This window comes from Onychomys torridus, chromosome 21, assembly GCF_903995425.1.
Source record: "Onychomys torridus chromosome 21, mOncTor1.1, whole genome shotgun sequence".
NCBI classification, from domain to species: domain Eukaryota; kingdom Metazoa; phylum Chordata; class Mammalia; order Rodentia; family Cricetidae; genus Onychomys; species Onychomys torridus.
The window spans coordinates 6,813,447-6,833,144 of record NC_050463.1 but is presented as its reverse complement, the minus strand read 5'-3'; the positions used below and the strand labels follow the sequence as shown (position 1 = coordinate 6,833,144).

The 19,698-nt window shown below is 48.1% G+C and overlaps 1 protein-coding gene across 3 annotated transcripts in view; it reads left to right on the top strand.

Annotated features, from left to right (window-relative positions):
* The window catches only part of Notch3 (notch receptor 3), a 30,489-nt gene extending 21,052 nt beyond the window's left edge, over window positions 1–9,437 (top strand). For all 3 annotated transcript variants that reach the window (XM_036171319.1, XM_036171321.1, XM_036171320.1), the window contains 11 exons: window positions 1–89; window positions 219–366; window positions 792–976; window positions 2,349–2,481; window positions 2,558–2,815; window positions 2,897–3,015; window positions 3,364–3,929; window positions 6,237–6,569; window positions 6,804–6,958; window positions 7,221–7,443; window positions 9,215–9,437. The exon at window positions 1–89 is cut by the window's left edge and continues 113 nt beyond it. In XM_036171319.1, coding sequence (XP_036027212.1) covers window positions 1–89; window positions 219–366; window positions 792–976; window positions 2,349–2,481; window positions 2,558–2,815; window positions 2,897–3,015; window positions 3,364–3,929; window positions 6,237–6,569; window positions 6,804–6,958; window positions 7,221–7,443; window positions 9,215–9,422 — 2,417 coding nt within the window. In that variant the 3' untranslated portion in view covers window positions 9,423–9,437. The remainder of the gene's footprint in view (window positions 90–218; window positions 367–791; window positions 977–2,348; window positions 2,482–2,557; window positions 2,816–2,896; window positions 3,016–3,363; window positions 3,930–6,236; window positions 6,570–6,803; window positions 6,959–7,220; window positions 7,444–9,214) is intronic.
* The last annotated feature ends 10,261 nt before the right edge of the window (window positions 9,438–19,698 follow it).

The following is a 19,698-nucleotide window of genomic DNA, read 5'->3' as shown; positions in this document are numbered from 1 at the left end:
GGCCCTGTCTGCATGGGGGCATCTGCAACCCCACTCACCCAGGGTTTCAATGCACCTGCAGGGAGGGTTTCACTGGGAGTCACTGTCAGGTGGGTGCTGTCTCAGGTCCTTGGGAAGAGTCCAGAAACCAGGTGGGGCCTGCGGGGCATCCTGGAGGGAGAAGCCCATCTTGTTTCTAGGGTCTCTCCCAGCACTGACCTTGAGGGGTTCTTTTGCAGAATCTGGTGGACTGGTGCAGCCAGTCACCCTGCCAGAATGGGGGTCGCTGTGTCCAGACTGGGGCCTACTGCATTTGTCCCCCTGGATGGAGTGGCCGCCTGTGTGACATACAAAGTCTACCCTGCAAGGAGGCTGCAGCCCAGATGGGTGAGGGGCAGCACGTGGTGGGTGTGTGGGGCTGAAGGGAATGACGGTGCCACAGAGCATGCGGATCTAATGAGGTGTGTGGCTCGGTATGTGTGTGACTGTGGGATAGTTGGCCAGGATGGTGATTGTATCTGTAATGGGAGACAAGCTGGGATGGTGTGTGTGTGTGTGTGTGTGTGTCTGTCTGTCTGTCTGTCTGTCTGTCTGTCTGTGTTTGTGTCTGTGTGTCTGTGTGACTGAGCCTGTAGGAGTATCAAAGTTGGGCATTATGGAAAGAGACCAGGCCAGTTGACAAGTTTCCTGACAGCCGTCTGGATAGTGAGTGAGACACTAGGGATTGATGCTGGCAGGGATGCTGGGTGGATGTGTGATGTGGCCCAGAAGAGGGAAGGGTGCATGGCCTGAGGCCACTCTCCGCTTCTCAGGGGTGCTGTTGGAGCAGCTGTGTCAGGCAGGTGGACAGTGTGTAGACAAGGACCACACACACTACTGTGTGTGTCCAGAGGGCCGCACCGGTAGTCACTGTGAACAGGAAGTGGACGCCTGCACAGCCCAGCCCTGCCACCACGGGGGCACCTGCCGTGGTTACATGGGGGGCTATGTGTGTGAGGTAAGTGTGCATCCCAGGGAGAGGGAGGAGAAGCTAATCGTGCCTGGGTGTGTTTCTTTTCCCTGGTGTGGGCATGTCTCTTTCGGGGGGGGGGGGGGGGGGGCGGATAGGGATGCTTCATGTATGGAGGTAAGTAAGTCATCTATACTCTGGCTCCTAGAGATTCATCTGCCTCTGGCTCTCGAGTGCTGGATTAAAGGCATTCACCACCACATTTTGTCTCCTCCTCCTCCTCCTCCTCCTCCTCCTCCTCCTCCTCCTCCTCCTCAACATTGTCTCGCTATGTAGCTCTGGCTGGCCTTGAACTATTAGAGATCTACCTGCCTCTGCCTCATGAATGCTGAGACTAGAGAAGTGTACAACCAAACTTAGCAGTCTTTTTTTCCTTCTTATGGGTGTGTGTGTGTGTGTGTGTGTGCACTGGGTGCACACAGGAGTGTGCTTGGAGGCCAGAGGAAGACGTCAGGTGTCCCCTCTGTCACTACTTTCTTCCCTTGAGTTTCTGTCCCTGAGCCTGAAGTTAGGCTGGTAGCCGATGAGCCCCAGCGATCCTCCTGTCTGTACCCCTGGCACCTGGGTTACAGACACAGAAGCCCACACCTAGCTTTTTAAGTGGGTGCTGGGGATTTGAACTCAGATCCCCATGGTTGTGCAGCATGTGCTGTTACTCACTGAGCCATCTCTTCAGCTCCTAACCCTCATGCCTTTGTGGATGGATTTGGGCACATTTGTGTGAGTTTCTGTCTCCAGTTCTGTGTCTCTCTGTGGGTCTGTGTCTAGATGGGTGTTTCCCTTGTGTGTTTCTATGAGCGTATGTCCCTGCGTACCGCCTGTGCTGGTGGCCTTCCCTGTCTCACTCTGACCCAAAGCAACCCGAGGGAGGGAGGGTTTACTTCAACTCATAGGTTACAGTCCATCACTGAGGGAAGCCGGGGCGGGAGCTGAAGGCAGGAGACTTCAGAGACCACAGAGGAATGCTGCTTACTGGCTAGCTTCCTTTGGATTACTCAGCGACCTTTCTTATACAGCTCAGGCCCACCTGCCTGGGGATGGGCTCACCCAGAGTGGGCTGGGTCTCTCCACATCAAGCAGTCAAGAAAATACCCCACAGCTATGCTGCAGGCCAATCTGAAGGAGGCAGTTTCTCAAGGGAGATCCCCTCTTTCCCAGATAGGTGTAGGTTTAGTTCAAGTTGAGAAAAAAATAACAAGGACAGTGTGTTTCCTTGAACTGGGTAGGTTTGTCCTCTATATTGGCTGCGTAGTGGATGTCTAGGTGTGTCCTTTTGTGCTGGGATTCTGTGTTCACAGGTATGCCTGGGCATGTCTGTGTCCCCTAGGCCTGAGTGAATCCCTTTCTTGCCCCACTCCAGTGTCCTGCTGGCTATTCTGGCGACAGTTGTGAGGACGACGTGGATGAGTGTGCCTCCCAGCCCTGCCAGCATGGAGGCTCCTGTATTGACCTTGTGGCCCGATATCTCTGTTCCTGTCCCCCTGGCACACTCGGTATGTCAAGGCCAGGGTTGGGGGACAGGATAGGAGGCAGTCTCTAGACTTGACTGACCACTGTCCCATCTCCCAGGAGCACTCTGTGAGATCAATGAGGATGATTGTGGCCCAGGCCCATCCTTGGACTCGGGCCTCCGGTGCCTACACAATGGTACCTGTGTGGACTTGGTGGGTGGCTTCCGCTGTAGCTGTCCCCCAGGATACACGGGTCTGCACTGTGAGGCAGACATCAATGAGTGTCGCCCAGGTGCCTGCCATGCAGCACACACCCGGGACTGCCTACAAGATCCAGGTGGGCACTTCCGCTGCCTCTGCCATCCTGGCTTCACAGGTGAGTATGACAGATAGACTGGCCAGGAACCTGATGGTGGTTCTGCCATTGTGGTTGAACCTCTGGCATCTGCTTGTCTAGGGCCTCGATGTCAGACTGCCCTGTCCCCTTGTGAGTCCCAGCCATGTCAGCATGGAGGCCAGTGCCGTCCCAGCTCAGGCCCCGGAGGTGGGCTGACCTTCACCTGTCACTGTGTCCAGGTAGGGATGGAGAGGCCCTTGGGGAAGGAGAAAGGGGCATGGCCTCAGGGAGGAGTATGTCTGTAAGGGAAAAGTGGAAGGCAAAGGGGTTCTGAGAGATGCTGAATTATGCTTTGGAGTGTAACTTAGTGAAGTTGTGGCTTGGCCCGGGGAAGGCATGGCTTGTCTTCAAAGTCAGGTCTTTAGAGGAAAGGGAAGGTCGCTGGATTGGGAGACGCGGGTGGGGGTGGGCGTGTGGGTGTCATCATTTCTCCAGTCTCAACCTTCACTCTTTTCTCCTTTCTACCTCCTGTTTCTTTTCTCCTCACCACCAATTTTTCTCCTTTGTTTCTCTCACCCCATCACCAGCCGTTCTGGGGTCTGCGTTGTGAGAGGGTGGCACGCTCCTGCCGAGAGCTGAAGTGCCCGGTGGGTATCCCATGCCAGCAGACCGCTCGTGGGCCGCGCTGTGCTTGTCCCCCCGGGCTGTCCGGGCCCTCCTGCCGGCTCTCTAGGGCGTCACCCTCAGGAGCTGCTAACAACAGCTGCGCAGCGGCCCCCTGCCTGCATGGGGGCTCATGCCTGCCTGTGCAGATCGTCCCTTTCTTCCGCTGTGTATGCGCGCCGGGCTGGGCTGGCCCGCGTTGCGAGACCCCTACCACAGCCCCCGAGGTGCCCGAGGAGCCACGGTGCCCCAGAGCCGCCTGTCAGGCCAAGCGAGGAGACCAGAACTGCAATCGCGAATGCAACAACCCGGGCTGTGGCTGGGATGGCGGCGACTGCTCGCTGAACGTGGACGACCCCTGGCGGCAGTGTGAGGCACTGCAGTGCTGGCGTCTCTTCAACAACAGCCGGTGTGACCCAGCCTGCAGCTCTCCAGCCTGCCTCTATGACAACTTTGACTGCTACGCTGGTGGCCGTGAACGCACCTGCAAGTGAGCCCCGACTCTGTCCCTCTGTCCGTCTATACGCTGCTCTGTCAGTGAGCCACATCTGGCCCGGTTTTCCTGAAAGCCCATTTTTGGACTGCCCATGGGGCAGTTTCCTTCGTTTCTCACACCTGCTGCCGTTCACCTGTGTGCCTCATCTTTGTCCGTTTGTATTTTTATATCTTGCCCATTTGCTTCTGTCTGCTTACAGTTACACAGCCCATCCGTCTATACTTATGACTTCCTTAAAAGGAAGTATAGGCAGTATATACATCTGTCTTCCTTAAAATTTTAAAAATTAAGCTGGGTATAGTGGCTCACATCTTTAATCTCAGGACTTGGGAAGCAGAGGCAGGCAGATCACTATATGAATTCAAGGCCAGTTTGGTCTATGTAGTGAGTTCCAGGGCAGCTAGGGCTACATGGTGAGAGCCTGTCTTAAAACAAAAGCAAAACATTGCACTTACCTGTTTAGTGTGTGTGCTTGTGGAGGTCAGAGAAGCACCTTACAAGGATCTGCCCTCTACCCTGTGGGTCCCGGGGCTGTCTGTATGCCCAGCTGTCTGTACTTTTGCTTGTCCATCTGTCTGTCTGCTAGTCTGTTCTGTTGTGCCATCTGTCTGCCCATCTTTGGGTCCCACTTGTTCATCCAGAGGCCTCTAATGGCCATCCTTCCATCCCAGGGTCCTCTGTCTTCCTGTGTGCCTTCTGTCTCCTGTTCCCCTGTCTGCCAGGTCTCCTTGCTTGTCTCTCTGTCCCATACATTCTGTATATCTGCATCCTTTTGTGTGCTCCTCTGCTTGTCTGGAGCCTTCTCCTACCTTTGTCTCCTCACGATCTTCCATTCCAACCTTCCCCAGCAATGCAGTCAGCCTGACCTCCCTCTGATGTCCCTCCCATACCTGCTCCTACCTGGGGACACTCTGCTCACTCCCACTGGCTGAATTGTTCTTCCTGACGTTCTTCCCACCTCCTTCAAGCCTTTCCTTAGATAGTGTTATCTATATTGTGCACTACTCCTAGGTGCCCCCTTGCTTCCTAGTATTTAATTCCAAGTAGTACCACATGCGCATTTATATTTGCCATTTATTGTCATCTAATTAGAATGTTGACTATTCTCCTCACTTGTCTCCTATGACATCTCTCTCCACCCACAGGGATGCCAGTTCTGGGGCAAGGATTTGTGTGTGGGATCTTGGTATTTAGAGCAGCATGCAGCAGGTGCTCAGTTAATAATTGATGTTGAGCATCCCTAATCCCAAACCTGAAACCCTGAACTGTGTGGAGCAAGGGCATGATGCCACAGTGGAAAATTCCATCCTTTACTTCATTGACAAGTTGCAGTGAAAATTCAGGCACAGGTGGGGATGTAGCTCAGTGGCGGAGGACTGCCTAGATGGCATGAGGCCCTTGGTTCAATCCCCCAGCATGGAAATAAAACAACCCCCAAACTCAGGCACACTAAAAATATATAGCTACTTTTGGGCTATGTGTCTTTTTGTGTTTAGACTTGGGCCTCATCCTTGAGGTGCCTTACATAAATTATGTATAGGGGGTGAAGCTCAGCTGGGGGAATGCTTGCCTAGCATGCACAAAGGCCTGAGTTTTGCCTCAAGCACCACCTGACCTGTGAGTGGTGATGCATGCTTGTGATCCCAGCACTCAGCAGGTGAAGGCAGGAGGACAGTTCATGATCACCCTTAGCTACATAGTTTGTTTGTTTCTGTATTTATTTATTTTTTTTTTTAGTTTTTTTTGAGCTGAGGATCGAACCCAGGGCCTTGCGCTTGCCAGGCAAGTGCTCTACCACTGAGCTAAATCCCCAACCCAGTTTGTTTGTTTGTTTGTTTAGGGTTTCACTATGTAGCCCTGGCTGGCCTGGAATTGACCATGTAGCCCAGGGTGGCCCCAAACTTACAGAAACACCCCACTGCGTCTGCTAGGAGTATTGGGATTAGAGGTGTATGCCAGCATGTCTGGCTGACATAGTGAGTTTGAGGCCAGCCTGAGATACATGAGATCTTATCTTAAAACAATATAATAGAAAGATATTTCATTGCATATATAATATTTAAACAAATATGCAAATGTTCTAAAACTCAAATTAATTTAAACTCTGAAGTAGTTTTAGTCTCAAGTATTTCTAACTATGGACAGAACCTGGGTTATGTAGCCGGCAGCTGCGTTTACAGAAAGCCTGACATATGAAAGGACATTCTCGCCGCCTGTGCAAGCACTGTGCAGTACTGCTCTTTGCTCTGTGTGCATTTAGGTGGCTAGGGGGAGCCCTCACCATGTGTTCTCTGCCTCCAGCCCGGTGTATGAGAAGTACTGCGCCGACCACTTTGCAGATGGCCGCTGTGACCAGGGCTGCAACACTGAGGAGTGTGGCTGGGATGGGCTGGACTGTGCCAGCGAGGTCCCAGCCCTTCTGGCCCGAGGGGTTCTGGTCCTCACGGTTCTTCTGCCCCCTGAAGAGCTGCTGCGTTCCAGCGCCGATTTCCTGCAGCGACTCAGTGCTATTCTGCGCACCTCGCTGCGCTTCCGCCTGGATGCGCGGGGCCAGGCCATGGTCTTCCCTTACCACCGGCCGAGCCCTGGCTCTGAATCCCGGGTCCGGCGTGAGCTGGGTCCCGAGGTGATCGGGTGAGTGACTATGGCCCAAGGCTGGGTACAGTGGACAGGGCACCGATGATCCAGACCTTGTGTTTCACACTTCTTAATTGAGAGTGCCCCTTGGCTCCCACAGGTTTTTCATTGGGGTTGGATCCCCGCTGAGAGTTGGGTGGGTGGTGTGGTGATGGGGGTGGCTTTCTGAGGTTTTCTAGGATGCTATAGACAACTGTTGAGTCTTTGGGTCCCTTTGCTGTGTTCCCGCAGCTCTGTAGTGATGCTGGAGATTGACAATCGGCTCTGCCTGCAGTCATCAGAGAACGACCACTGCTTCCCTGATGCCCAGAGCGCTGCCGACTACCTGGGAGCCTTGTCAGCAGTAGAGCGACTTGATTTCCCCTACCCACTGCGGGATGTGCGAGGTGAGGTGGGAAGAAGAGAGGGCCATTAGAGCATGTGGCCCCAGAGAGTGGTTCAATCCTAGTGATTTGATCTTCTGGCTGAAGCCCGGCCTGATGGTTAGAGCTGCCCCGTAGCTAAGCCAGCCCCATGGGTAAGCGCCTCTCACAGTTGAAGCCTACCTCTAGTTCCTCCACATCAAAGCATCACCTATGACTGAAACCCCACCTGGTTGTTCCTGCCCTGCTACTTGGTGAAGGCTCACCCACTGCTTCCTTCCTACAGGGGAACCGCTGGAGCCTCCGGAGCAGAGTGTGCCCCTGCTGCCGCTGCTGGTGGCAGGTGCCATCTTTCTGCTAGTCATCTTTATCCTGGGTGTCATGGTGGCCAGGCGCAAGCGTGAACACAGCACCCTGTGGTTCCCTGAGGGCTTTGCACTACACAAGGACATAGCAGCTGGCCACAAGGGCCGGAGAGAGCCCGTGGGACAAGATGCATTGGGCATGAAGTGAGGACCTTGTCTGCTCTCTATTCCTAACTAGGGGGCCCTTGCAAGCTCTGAATCATCCCCACGTTGGTCATATTCCAACCTCTGACCCCTGCCTGACTTTAACTTCAGACTCCATCGGGGGCATCAATGTTCATCCTCTTGACCAAAGACTCCATGATCCCTGATCCCTGACCTTTGGACCTTATTTTCTATTTCTATTCATTTCCTGACTCATATCCTTCCCTGGCCCCATCCTGAGCTGGCCTCACAGACTTCATTCTGATTCATTCCCTTGTGACTGCTGTCCTCAAGACCTACGTCATCATCTCAACCTGTCCCTGACTAGAAGGACTGTGTCCTTGATGACCCCTGAATGCCCTCTGGCTTCAACCCACCCGTACCTTTGACCTCACCCCAGACCCCCGTTTCCACTCAATCTAGTGTTCATTTCCCTGTGGTCCTCGATCCCAAGCCTCCCAACTTGACTTATCCTTCAATACCTTCAACTGTATCCTGATTTTAACCTCCTCTAGGATTCCATGACTCCTCAGCATGACATTTTCAATCTTGGCTACCCGTCATGAATAACTTCTCTTCCATGAGCTTTGACATTGTCGTCTAGATCCTGCATTTTTCTTATCTAGCCTTGTTCCATTGTGTGTGCCACTCCTGACACCTTAAGATTCTGGCTGCCGGTGGCTTGAAGGATAGCTCAGTACTTTAAGGGATTGCTGAGCAGGAATGCCAGCTGGAATCTGGATCCTTAGAACCCATAGAAATTTCATAAATTCCCTAAATGCTTGGTGGGCATAGCAGTGTAGCAGGCTTTCTCTTGGGCATGGCAGTGTAGAGCGGGCTTCCTCTGGGGCCACCAACCAGTTACCAAATCATGACACAGAGACTTGTTACTAGTTATGAATGCTCGGCCTTAGCTTAGCTCTTGTTTTAACCTGTTTCTCTTCATCTACATTTTGCCTCAGGGCTTTCTACCTTTCTTTCATTCTGTATATCCTGCTTTCCTGCTTCCTCTGTGTCTGGTGCTAGCTCCTGGCTCCAGGCATGTCCCTCTCTTTCTCCCTCATTCTCTCGTCTTGTCTCTCTTTCTACTTATTCTCTCTGCCCACCAGGCCTACTTATCCCTCTATTGCTATTGGCTGTTCAGCTTTTTATTAGACCAATCAGGTACCTTAGGCAGGCAAGGTGCAGCAGCAACACATCTTTACATAGTTAAACAAATGCAGCATAAACAAATGTAACACGCCTTTACGTAGTTAAATTAACATTCTATGACATAAACAAATGTAACACAGCTTTATGTACTTAAAGTAATAGTCCACAACATGGCAGCCTGCCTTGGAAGGTGGAGTCCTGATTCCTAGAGCAAGCTAACTAGTGATACTAGTCATATCCATGAGCTCTTGGTTTGATTGAGAGACTCTGCCTCAATGACCAAAACTGAAGAGAGATTGAAGATGATTCCTATTTATCAACTTCATATCTGCACACCTACATGTGCACTCATGTGCCCAAAACATGCATGTGCACACACACAGGCATACACAAATGGAAAAAAAAAAGAGTTGATCGCCACCCCAACACGATTCCTGTAACTTCACCTCTGTCCTTCCATCCCTCGTTGGAATCTGTCAACAACCCAAGACTGTGCCTCAGTTCCTGACCCATGACTCACTTCTATGACCTCTGCCTGAATTGAACCCTACATCCTCCTTCCAGGCCAGATGTCTCCAGAGCACTTTTTCAAGTCTTTTTCTTCCTGTTTTCCCCCAAGGAACATGGCCAAAAGCGAGAGTCTGATGGGGGAGATGGCCACTGACTGGATGGATTCAGAGTGCCCAGAGGCCAAGAGACTGAAGGTATTACCTGCTTCTCTCTTTCCCTGGGGGCCCCAGGTCGAGACACCCTGGTCAGCTGGAGAGCCTGGGGAAGTCTTCGTTCTCCCCATTGCCCAGATCCAGACGATTGCTACATCTGTGTGACCTCACTTTCTTCTTAATGTGGCTCTGCTGCCTCGTTAGGAGGGATTTGCCACAGGTTACCCGGGTTACCCCTTCCCATCTGGCTCTTCCTCACACAGGCTCTTGCTCCCAGGCTATTCTAGGGTCATACTATAGCAGTGGTTCTCAACCTGTAGGTTACAACCCCTTTGGGGCGTCAAACAACCCTTTCACAGAGGTGACATATCAGATATCCTGCATATCAGATATTTACATTGCGATTCATAACAGTAGCAAAATTACAGTTATGAAGTAGCAATGAAATAGTTTTATGGTTGGGGGGTCACCACAACATGAGGAACCGTATTAAAGGGTTACAGAATTAGGAAGGTTGAGACCACTACCTTAGAGGGAACACTGGCTCACAGAGTGACTGCTTTTTCTGTTCTTTGTCCAGCATGTCCAGGCTGAAAGTGTCCCCAGCTGGTCTCTAGGAACCATACCTGTTTGGCTGTTCTCTCCATTTTCAGATGGTTCAGTTGGTAAAGTGCTGAGGTCCTGACTTGATTCCCAGAACCCACATGGAGAAACAAAAGCAAAAACAAAGCACAACCCAGGTGTCATGTGGTACACTTGTAATCCCAGTGCTGGTGAGGCGGAGACAGCAAACTCCTGGCTAGTTAGCTAGCTTAGCCTACTTGGCAAGATCCTGGTCAGTGAGAACCTGTCTCATAAGAAAAGATGGCTAGTGCCTGAGCAGTGACATCTGAGGTGGTTCTTTGGCTTCCATACTCATGGACACACACATATGCATGTGCATACACGCACACCACACTACCCGAGGACTGCGTAATGTATAAAGAAAACAATCCTCCTGCCTCAGCTCCAATAGCTGGGATTACAGGCATGAACCACAGCATCTACCCTCCGCATTTTTTTTTTTTTTTAAGATTTATGTATTTATTATGTATACAGTGTTCTACTTGCATGTATGCTTGCATGCCAGAAGAGGGCACCAGATCTCATTACAGATGGTGGATGAGCCACCATGTGGGTGCTGGGAATTGATCTCAGGACCTCAGGAAGAGCAGCCAATGCTCTTAACCTCTGAGCCATCTCTCCAGCCCCAACCTGTGTTTTTTTAATAGGCAAATTTAGTCCATTGATATTAAGGGGTGTTAATGACCAGTGGTTGTTAATTCCTGTTGTCTTTTGGTGGTAGTGTGTGTTTATTTCCCTTCTTTGAAATTTGCTGCTGTGCGGTTATCCTGAGTGCATCTAACTTCCTTAGGTTGGAGTTTTCCTTCTAGTGCTTTCTGTAGTGATGGATTTGTGGATAGGTATTATTTAAATCTGGTTTTGTCTTGGAATGTCTTGTGTACTCCATCTATGGTGATTGAAAATTTTGCTGAGTATAGTAGTCTGTGCTGACATCAGTGGTCTCTTAATGTCTGCATTACATCTGTCCAGGACCTTCTGGTTTTCAGAGTCTCCATTGGCCTTTTTCCTTTGCTGCTCTTAATATTCTTTCTTTATTCTGTATGTTTAGTGGTTTGATTATTATGTGGGGAGGGGACTTTTTTGGGGGCTTTTAGTCTATTTGGTGTTCTATAAGCTTCTTGTATCTTCATAGGTATTTTTTTTTTTTAAGTTGAGAAAGTTTTCTTCTGTGATTTTATCGGGTATATTTTCTGTGCCTTTGAGTTGGTATTCTTCTCCTTCTTCTATTCCTATTGTTCTTAGGTTTGGTCTTTTCATGGTGTCCAAGATTTCCTGGACATTTTGTGTCATGAAGTTTTTGGCTTTAGTGTTTTCTTTGACTGACGAATCCATTTTCTCTATTGTATCCTCTACACCAGAGATTCTCTCTTCCATCTCTTGTATTCTGTTGGTTATGCTTGCATTTGTGTTTCCTGTTCATTTACTCAGATTTTCTATTTCCAGCATTCCCTTGGTTTGTGTCTTCTTCATTGATTTTATTTCAATTTTCAGGTCTTGATCTGTTTCCTTTACTTGTTTAATTGCTTTTTCTTGCCTTTCTTTAAGGGATTTATTGATTTCTTCGAATTTTTTTTTTTTGTCTTTTCCTCAATTTCCTTCTTAAAGGCCTCTAGCATCTTCATAAAGTTATTTCTAAGGTCACTTTCTTCTGCTTCTTCTACATTGTGATGTTCAGGTCTTGCTGTTATAGAACTACTAGGTTCTGGTGGTGCCATATTGCTCTTTATGTTTTATGTATTTTTGCAATGGCATCTACCCATCTGTTCCTCTAATAGGTGCAAGAGGTGTCTGTATCTGAGGAAGCTGCTCTTGGGCCAATGTGTGCTTGCTGTGTCTGTGTCTCAGGGGGCCACTCACAGTCCAATCGTAGTAGTAGCTCTTGGTTTAATTGGAGCTGGCAGATTCTGTGTCTCAGGGAGTTGGGGGAGGGAGTGGGTCTTGTAGACTGCAGGATCTGATGTGGTATGTTGGTGGAGAAGCCTGCCTGCAGGAGTCTTCCCTGCTGGCCGGCGACTGTGGCAGCCTATTATTAACGTTTTTTGAGACAGGGTTTCTCTGTGTAGCCCTGGATGTCCCAGACCTCTGTAGACTAGGCTGACCTTGAGCTCAGACATCTGCCTGCCTCTGTCTCCTAAGCATTAGGATTAAAAAACATGGGCCACCATGCCTGACTTGAAATTTTTGTTTTTGGTTTTTTGAGACAGGGTTTCTTTCTGTGTAACAGCCCTAGCTGTCCTGGAACTCACTTTGTAGACCAGGACCGGCTTGAAATTTTATGTTTATTGTGTGTGTGCATGTACACGATGTGTGTGTGTGTGTGTGTGTGTGTGTGTGTGTGTGTGAGTGTGAGTGTGTGTGTGTGTGTGTGTGAGAGAGAGAGAGAGAGAGGGAGAAGCAGTATTCCATGTAGCACTTGAGGAGGTCAGAGAACAACTTTTAGGAGTTTGTTTTCACCCTTCATTGGGGTCTGGGGAGCAAACTGAGGTTGTCAGATTTTCTAGGCAATCATTTTTACCTGCTGAGCCATCTCTATTGCCTAAGGGGAAAAAGTTGTAAACATATGTGTTTTATTACATATTTATTTATTCATTCTTTCTTTATGTATATGAACATGGGGGACACACATGGGGGTCATGTGATGGTTAGAAGACACATTTAGGGAGTCAGTTCTTTCCTTCCACCATATAAGTTCTGAAGATGAGCTCAGGTCCTCAGATGTGGTAGCAAGTGCCTTTACCCATTGAGCTATCCTACCAGCCACAGAGAAGTTTCTTAATTGGTGTTCTTAAATTTCTTAACTTGTTTGATGCAGGGTCTCACTTATGTATCCCAGGCTAGACTCTTAACTCATTCTTCTGCCTTAACCTTCCTGGTGCTGCTGGGATTACAGGTTTAATCCCCCATATCCTATTAATGGTATCTTTTAAGGTCAAGGGAAGATAAAGAAAAATTGGTGAAGTTGAAGTGTGGCTAAGTGGTAGAACACTTGCCTGTATGTACCTGCATGTCCTGGGTTCCTGGGGAAATTGGTAGCCTATTTGAATCAGTGTGTATATTTTTTTCCCATGTGGGTTTTTGTTTTTGAGGGTCTTACGCCATAGCTGAAAATGGCATGGAACTTTTTATGTAGCCTAAGCTGGCCTTGAATGCTTGTTCTTTCTGGATTAGCCTCTGTGCTGGTTTGTTTTTGTCAATTTGACACGGACTTAGACCTTTCTGAGAAGAGGGAATTTCATCTGAGAAATTGCCTCTGTTAGATTGGCTTGTAGCATGTTTGTGGGAGCATTTCCTTGATCAGTGGTTGATGTGGGAAGGCTGAGTTTATTGTGGGCAGTGCCACCCCAGTGCAGGTAGTCTTGGGTTGTATAAGGAAGCAGGCTGAAGGAACCAGGAGGAGCAAGTCAGTAAGCATTGTTCCTCCATGGTCTCTGCTTCAGTTCCTGCCTCCAGGTTCTTGCCCTGAGTTCTCTGCACTGTGAACTATACAGGCTGTAGGTGAAATAAACCTTTTCCACCCCAAGTTGCTTTGGGTCATGGTGTTTATCTCAGCAATAGAAAGCACACTAGAACAGCCTCCCACTAGAACAGCTAGGATTACAGACGTGAGTTGCTGTGGCTGTCTTCCTTCCAGGTCTTTTAAGAGATGCTTTTCTTCTGTAGGGATGGAACTCAGGGTAGGTAAGTGACTCCCACTGACTTATACCCCCAGCTCTGGGAAGTGGGTGCTGATGGACAGAGGATGAATCCGACAGAGATTTTGGAGACCTAGGAAGTGAACATGACGAGATAATCAGGTCCAACTGCACTAACAGGTCCTGCCGGCTGGAGTGTCAGTTCTGGGGCCTGTATAGATCCCAGTTAACTGAGCACTCATTCTAAGATGTCAACAAGACTTTGACCATTGTCATCTTAGTGCCTGATGTTGGTCCTGCATGAATCTTGCTCTGGAGGTAATCCTACATGCACATAATGAATAAACCAACAAACAAATTTACATGTGCAGCTTTGGTGAATTTCTATATCTTTTTAAAAAATGTTTTTGATATTTATTATTTCTTTTGTGTGTGGGGGGGTGATGGGGGCACTACAGGCATGTAGGGGTCAGAGGACAACTTGGGGAATCATTTCTCTTCTTCTAGCACATGATTGGACTCAGATCTCCAGGCTTGGAAACATGTACCTTTACCCACTAAGCCAACCCACTACCCCCTACCCCCTTCTTTTAAAAGATATTATCTATCTATCTATCTATCATTTGTCTATCATCTATGTATGTATTATGTATATATGTATGTATGTATGTATCTATCATCTATCTATGTATGTATGTATTTATCTATCTATCATCTGTCTATGTATGTATGTAATATATATGTGTGTGTGTGTGTGTGTGTGTGTGTGTGTGTGTGTGTGTAAGGAGTTGGAATTTTCCTGCCTGGCTCATAGTCAGGACAAATCTCTCTCACCCGCCAGGCCCATAGACGCTCAGACCCAACCAAATAAACACACAGAAACTTACATTGTTTACAAACTGTATGGCAGTGGCATGCTTCTTGTTATCTACTTCTTTTATCTTAAATTAACCCATTTCTTTTAATCTATACTTTGCCATGTGGTTTGTGGCTTACCAGTGTCTTTACATGTTGCTTGTCATGGCAGTGGCTGGCAGTGTCTCTCTCTGCCCCAGCCTTCCACCTCCCAGAATTCTCTTCTCTCTTGTCCCGCCTATACTTCCTGCCTGGCCACTGGCCAAACAACATTTTATTTATACAGAGTGATATCCACAGCATATGTCTGTGTCTATCATCTATCATCTGTCTATGTATGTATGTATTATGTACATATGTATTTATGTATCTATCATCTATTTTCTGTCTATGTATATATGTATGTATCTATCATCTGTCATTGTATGTATGTATTATGTATATATGTATGTATGTATCATCTATCATGTATGTATGTATCTATCTATCTATCTATCATCTGTCTATGTATATATGTATTATGTATGTATGTATGTATGTATGTATGTATCTATCTATCTATCTATCTATCTATCATCTATCTGTCTATCATCTATCTATCCATCCATCCATCCCTGTGTGTTTACCATGCATGTTGCAGTTAGAGGACATCTTATGAGACTCTGTTCTCTCTTTCCACCCTTTTCACTGTTGGACTTGGTGGAAACTCAGGTCATCGGGCATAGTGGCAAGTGCCTTTACCTCCCTTACCCAGAAACCATCTTGCTAGCCCTGGGTTTCTATATCTTGTGTTTATACTGGGTCCTCTAAGGAAGTGAAATAGTTGGGTTGTATGTGGGGGTGGAGGAGTTTGCTGAACAAAAGGCCTCCTACATGCTAGGTAAGAACTCTACCACTGAGCTATATCCCCAGAACTATAGTGAGAATCTTATTTGGTTCTTTAAAATATCTCCCTACATCTGCTCCGCTCCCCTCTCCTTCTCCCTCTCTGCAGCTATGTGTGTGTTTGAGTTGGGGTGAGCACATCCTAACATGCCACAGTTATGATACAACAGAGGTGTCAGGCCTCACATTCCTCCTCGGAGACAGAGTCTTTTGTTCACTTCATAAGCTGGACTAGCTTGTTCAAAAGCTTCGGGTTTCCCTGGGTTAGTGGTCCTGGGTTCTATAAGAAAGCAGGCTGAGCAAGCCATGGAGAACAAGCCAGTCAACGGCACCCTCCATGGCCTCTGCATCAGCTCCTGCCTCCAGGTTCTTGCCCTGCGTAGTTTCTGTCCTGACTTCCTTTGGTGAGGAACAGTAAGGTGGAAGTGTAAGCTGAATTAACCCTTTCCTGTTCAACTTGCTTTGGTTATGGTGTTTCATCACGGCAATAGTGACCCAAACTAAAACATAAACACAACTAACACACACACACACACACACACACACACACACACACACACACACACACATGCAGGGAGAGAGAGAGAGAGAGAGAGAGAGAGAGAGAGAGAGAGAGAGAGCATCGTGGGTTTGAAGCTATCTTAGGGTAAATAGCAAGTTCAAGGCTAACTTGGGATCCATACAAAGACAGTATCTCAGAAACAAACAAACAGAAACCCCACAGAGAAAACAAATAACTACAACAGGGATGAAAGCTCACTTTTAAAATGAGGCTCCCTTCTAACCTCATTAAGCCATAAATCCACCAGCCATTCAATTGGTGGAGTCAGAGCCCTAATGACCTCATCACTTCCCAAGGGCCCTGCCTCTGAATGCTTCTCCACGGGGACCAAGCCTTTACTAGGAAAGCCTTTTTGGGTCATTTGAGATAAAAGAGATGATTTGTAGGAACAGCCTTCAACATACCAGAGATCTCTCCTTTCTTGAGTGTCATTGACATTTTAGCATTTACTCCCTGGAGTCTACTCGTGCATATTGCTAAAGTATGTAGCAACACTAAAGAAAAGAGAGAGCCTTTTTTCCTAAGGACTGTGTAGATAAAGACAGTCATTGTTCCTGCTGCACTGTCTTCTGGGTCACACAACTCTGGCTTTATGTAAATGAAAGTATCCCACAGAGGGAGCCCACTTGTACCTAGTACAGCTGACTTATGTGTAAGCAAGCATCTGTGAAATTCTGCTGTTTTTGTGCGTGCCTGTGCGGGGCGGTGTGTGTGTGTGTGTGTGTGTGTGTGTGTGTGTGTGTGTGTCCTATAATGTTTGAGGGAGAGGTTTTGGGTGGGTTCTAGGAAGTTGTGATGGTTGGTGCGGTCTATAATCACCTGGGAGATGGGCCTCTGGGCATGCCCGCAGAGGATTCCCATGGTTGTGTTAATTGAAGGGGGAAAGACTGATCTGCTGTGGTTAGTGACATGCTTTGGTCCCCTGGACTGTACAAGATGGAGAAAGAGAGCAGAATAGCGACCTACATCCTCTGCTGCTGTAGCTATGTTGTGACAAGCTGCTCCAAGCTCCTGCTGCCTCCACGTCCCTGCCGCTGCAGATCCTCTCCTTGAACTGTGGACAAGAATGAACTCTTTCTCCTTTACATGTTTTTTTGTCTGAGTATTCTATCACACTGGGGTGGTTTGAAAGAAAATGGCCCCCATAGGGAGTGGCACTGTTAGGAGGTGTGGCTTCGTTGGAGGAAGTGTGTCACTGTGGGAGTGGGCTTTGAGGTCTCCTTTGATCAGGCTATGTTCAGTGTGACACACAGTTGCTTCCGCTGCCTGTGGATCAAGATATAGAACTCTCAATACCTTCTCCAGCACCATGTCTTCCCTCAAGCTGCTGTGCCATCCACCGTGCCAATAATGGACCGAACCTCCGAACTGTAAGCCAGTCCCAATGAAATGCTCTCCTTTAGAAGAGTTGCCATGGTCATGGTGTCTCTTCACAGCAATAGAAATCCAAACTAGGACACACGCCAACAGAAGAAGAAACTAAGACAGATGTTTACAACCATGGCTGGGGAAAGGGAGCTGGTGGGATTCAAGATTCATGTGTCTTAAGTTCATTGGTGTGAACCTGGCTTTCACTGGCTTATCTCAGCGGACTTTATTCTCCACCCTGCCGCCAACATAACTCTCTACCTAGGATCATGTAAACAATCTTAATTAAACTCATTGAGTAAACAGCAACAATGATAAAGAGACTGGAAGAAAACAGTTGGGAAGAGGAAGAGGGTCCGCAGGAGTGGGAGGGCAAAGAGGGTAATGTGGGAGGGTGGGCATCAGAACATTTTGATAGACATGGCTGAGAATGCTTACCAAACCACCACTATGTAGGATTAATAGTTGCTAGTGAAATTGATGTGATAAAATCTTCTGTTTGTGGACATGGGAGTGGGGGCTCACACCAGCAATCCAAGCACTCAGGAGGCTGAGGCAGGATGATCATCTTCAAGTCAAAGTCAGTGTGAGCTACACAGTGAGCTCCAGGTCAGCCTGGGCTACAGATTGTCTCAGCAAGCTCTGTTAATGGAAATCTGGGCTGCTGTAGTGTGTTCCTTTGGCTCTTCCCTTCATCTGTTTATTACTCAATTCTAAAGCCTCTGACATCTTCAGGTATTTATTATGATATCCTGGTACCAAGTTCTGCCTTAGCTTGCCCTGAGCTGCACACACCCCCACACACACACCCTCCCTGCCAAACCATATGCCAGGTGCTATATTAAGGACAGGGATTTATTTCTTATGGTTTCTGGAAGGGACCACATCAGGTGAACGCCTTGTAACCTCATAATCCCATGGCAGAAACTAGAAGGTAAAATGAGCATCAGAGATAGGAAGATGAGAACACTTCTGGGGTAACTAAGCTATTTGAGTATTAACAGCATTAATCCAGGCAGAAGGTTAGGCCCCTGGGGCTAGGGAGATGGCTCAGTGGTTAAGAGAACTTACTGCCCTTGCAGAGGACCTGAGGTAGGTTCCCAGTGTTGTGCCCAAGACGTGAGACCTCCCCCATGCCAGAAGACCACCACAAAGCTGATATCTGATGCAAAACACCCAAGGGTTTATTGGTTCCAAACAAGCCCAGGCTTGGTCGGTGTCCAACACTCCGACACAGCAGGTGGAGGAAGATGTCTTTGAGCTCCTGGGGTGAGGTGTTTTTAAAGGGAAAAACTGCAAGCAGGGTGATACAAGCCTTGGCATCACAGGATTGGGTGAGGGTATTGGTTGGGGGTTACAGTTATCATTTTTGGGCAGGCCTGGACAAGTCCCAGGCTCTGTCCTTGAGCTGCCATGGAAACTGGCTGGCCTGTCACGTACCGACTGTGGGGGCTGACTCAGTGGCCCAGGCTTTCACATTGACCCATGCACATAGTTCTAAGTTGGTGAGGGGTCCCACAGTAGACAACTGGCTGAACCTTGAGCAGTCAGAGTATGTGCAGAAAGGGAGCTACTGTAAGGACTGTGTCTTTTGTTCATGGCCCTCCCAGAAACTGCTTGCTCAAGTCTCAGGAAACTGAAATTGAGGCCTGATCTCTGAGAGCCTGTTATGGCGTCTGCTTGGTCCTTTCACCAACACCAACATTAGGAAGCTCACAACTACCGGTTACTCCAGCTCCAAGGAGTCTAACAACTTCTTCAAATGCATGTACCTACTCACCCGTACTCACATATACCATAAATAAAAAGAGAACAAGTCTCTTGAAAATTAAAAAAGAAGTTAAACTGTTCTATGATACCCACACTACCTTTGATGTACTGGCCCCCTTGTCTCCAAAAGACAGCACCTTGGTGCCGTCTATTCACAGTAAAGGTTCCATTGTCAACACCAGTGGCATGGGGGAGTTAAGAAGCCAATGAAGATCCCATGCTGTGGCACATGTCTTATTATTTTTTTCTTTTCAAGACAGGGTTTCTCTCTGTGGTCCTGGCTGTTCTAGAACTCACTTTGTAGAGCAAGCTGGACTAGAACTCAGAGATCAGCCTGCCTCTGCCTCCCACATTATGGAATTAAAAGAGTGCCCCATAATAACCTGGCCTTTAATCCCAGCGTTAGTGAGACAGAGGCAGACAGATCTCTGTGAGTTCAAGGCCAGTGCAATCTACATAGTAAATTCCAGGTTAACCAGAGTTACTTAGTGAAACTGTCTAAACAAATCAAAATCGCAAATGGGCTGGAGAAATGACTTGCTTCTTTCCTAGAGGACCAGGATTCACTGCTTGTACTCCATCAGGAGACTCTCAATTATACACCAACCCAAAAGATTGGTGGTCCTTTTCTGGCCTCAGTGGCCACGTGTACTCATGTGTCCCGCTCACACAGACACATGCATGCACATCAAAACAACAAAACAAAACACACTACCGAAAAGGCTCTTGTTTTTGGGTGGGGATA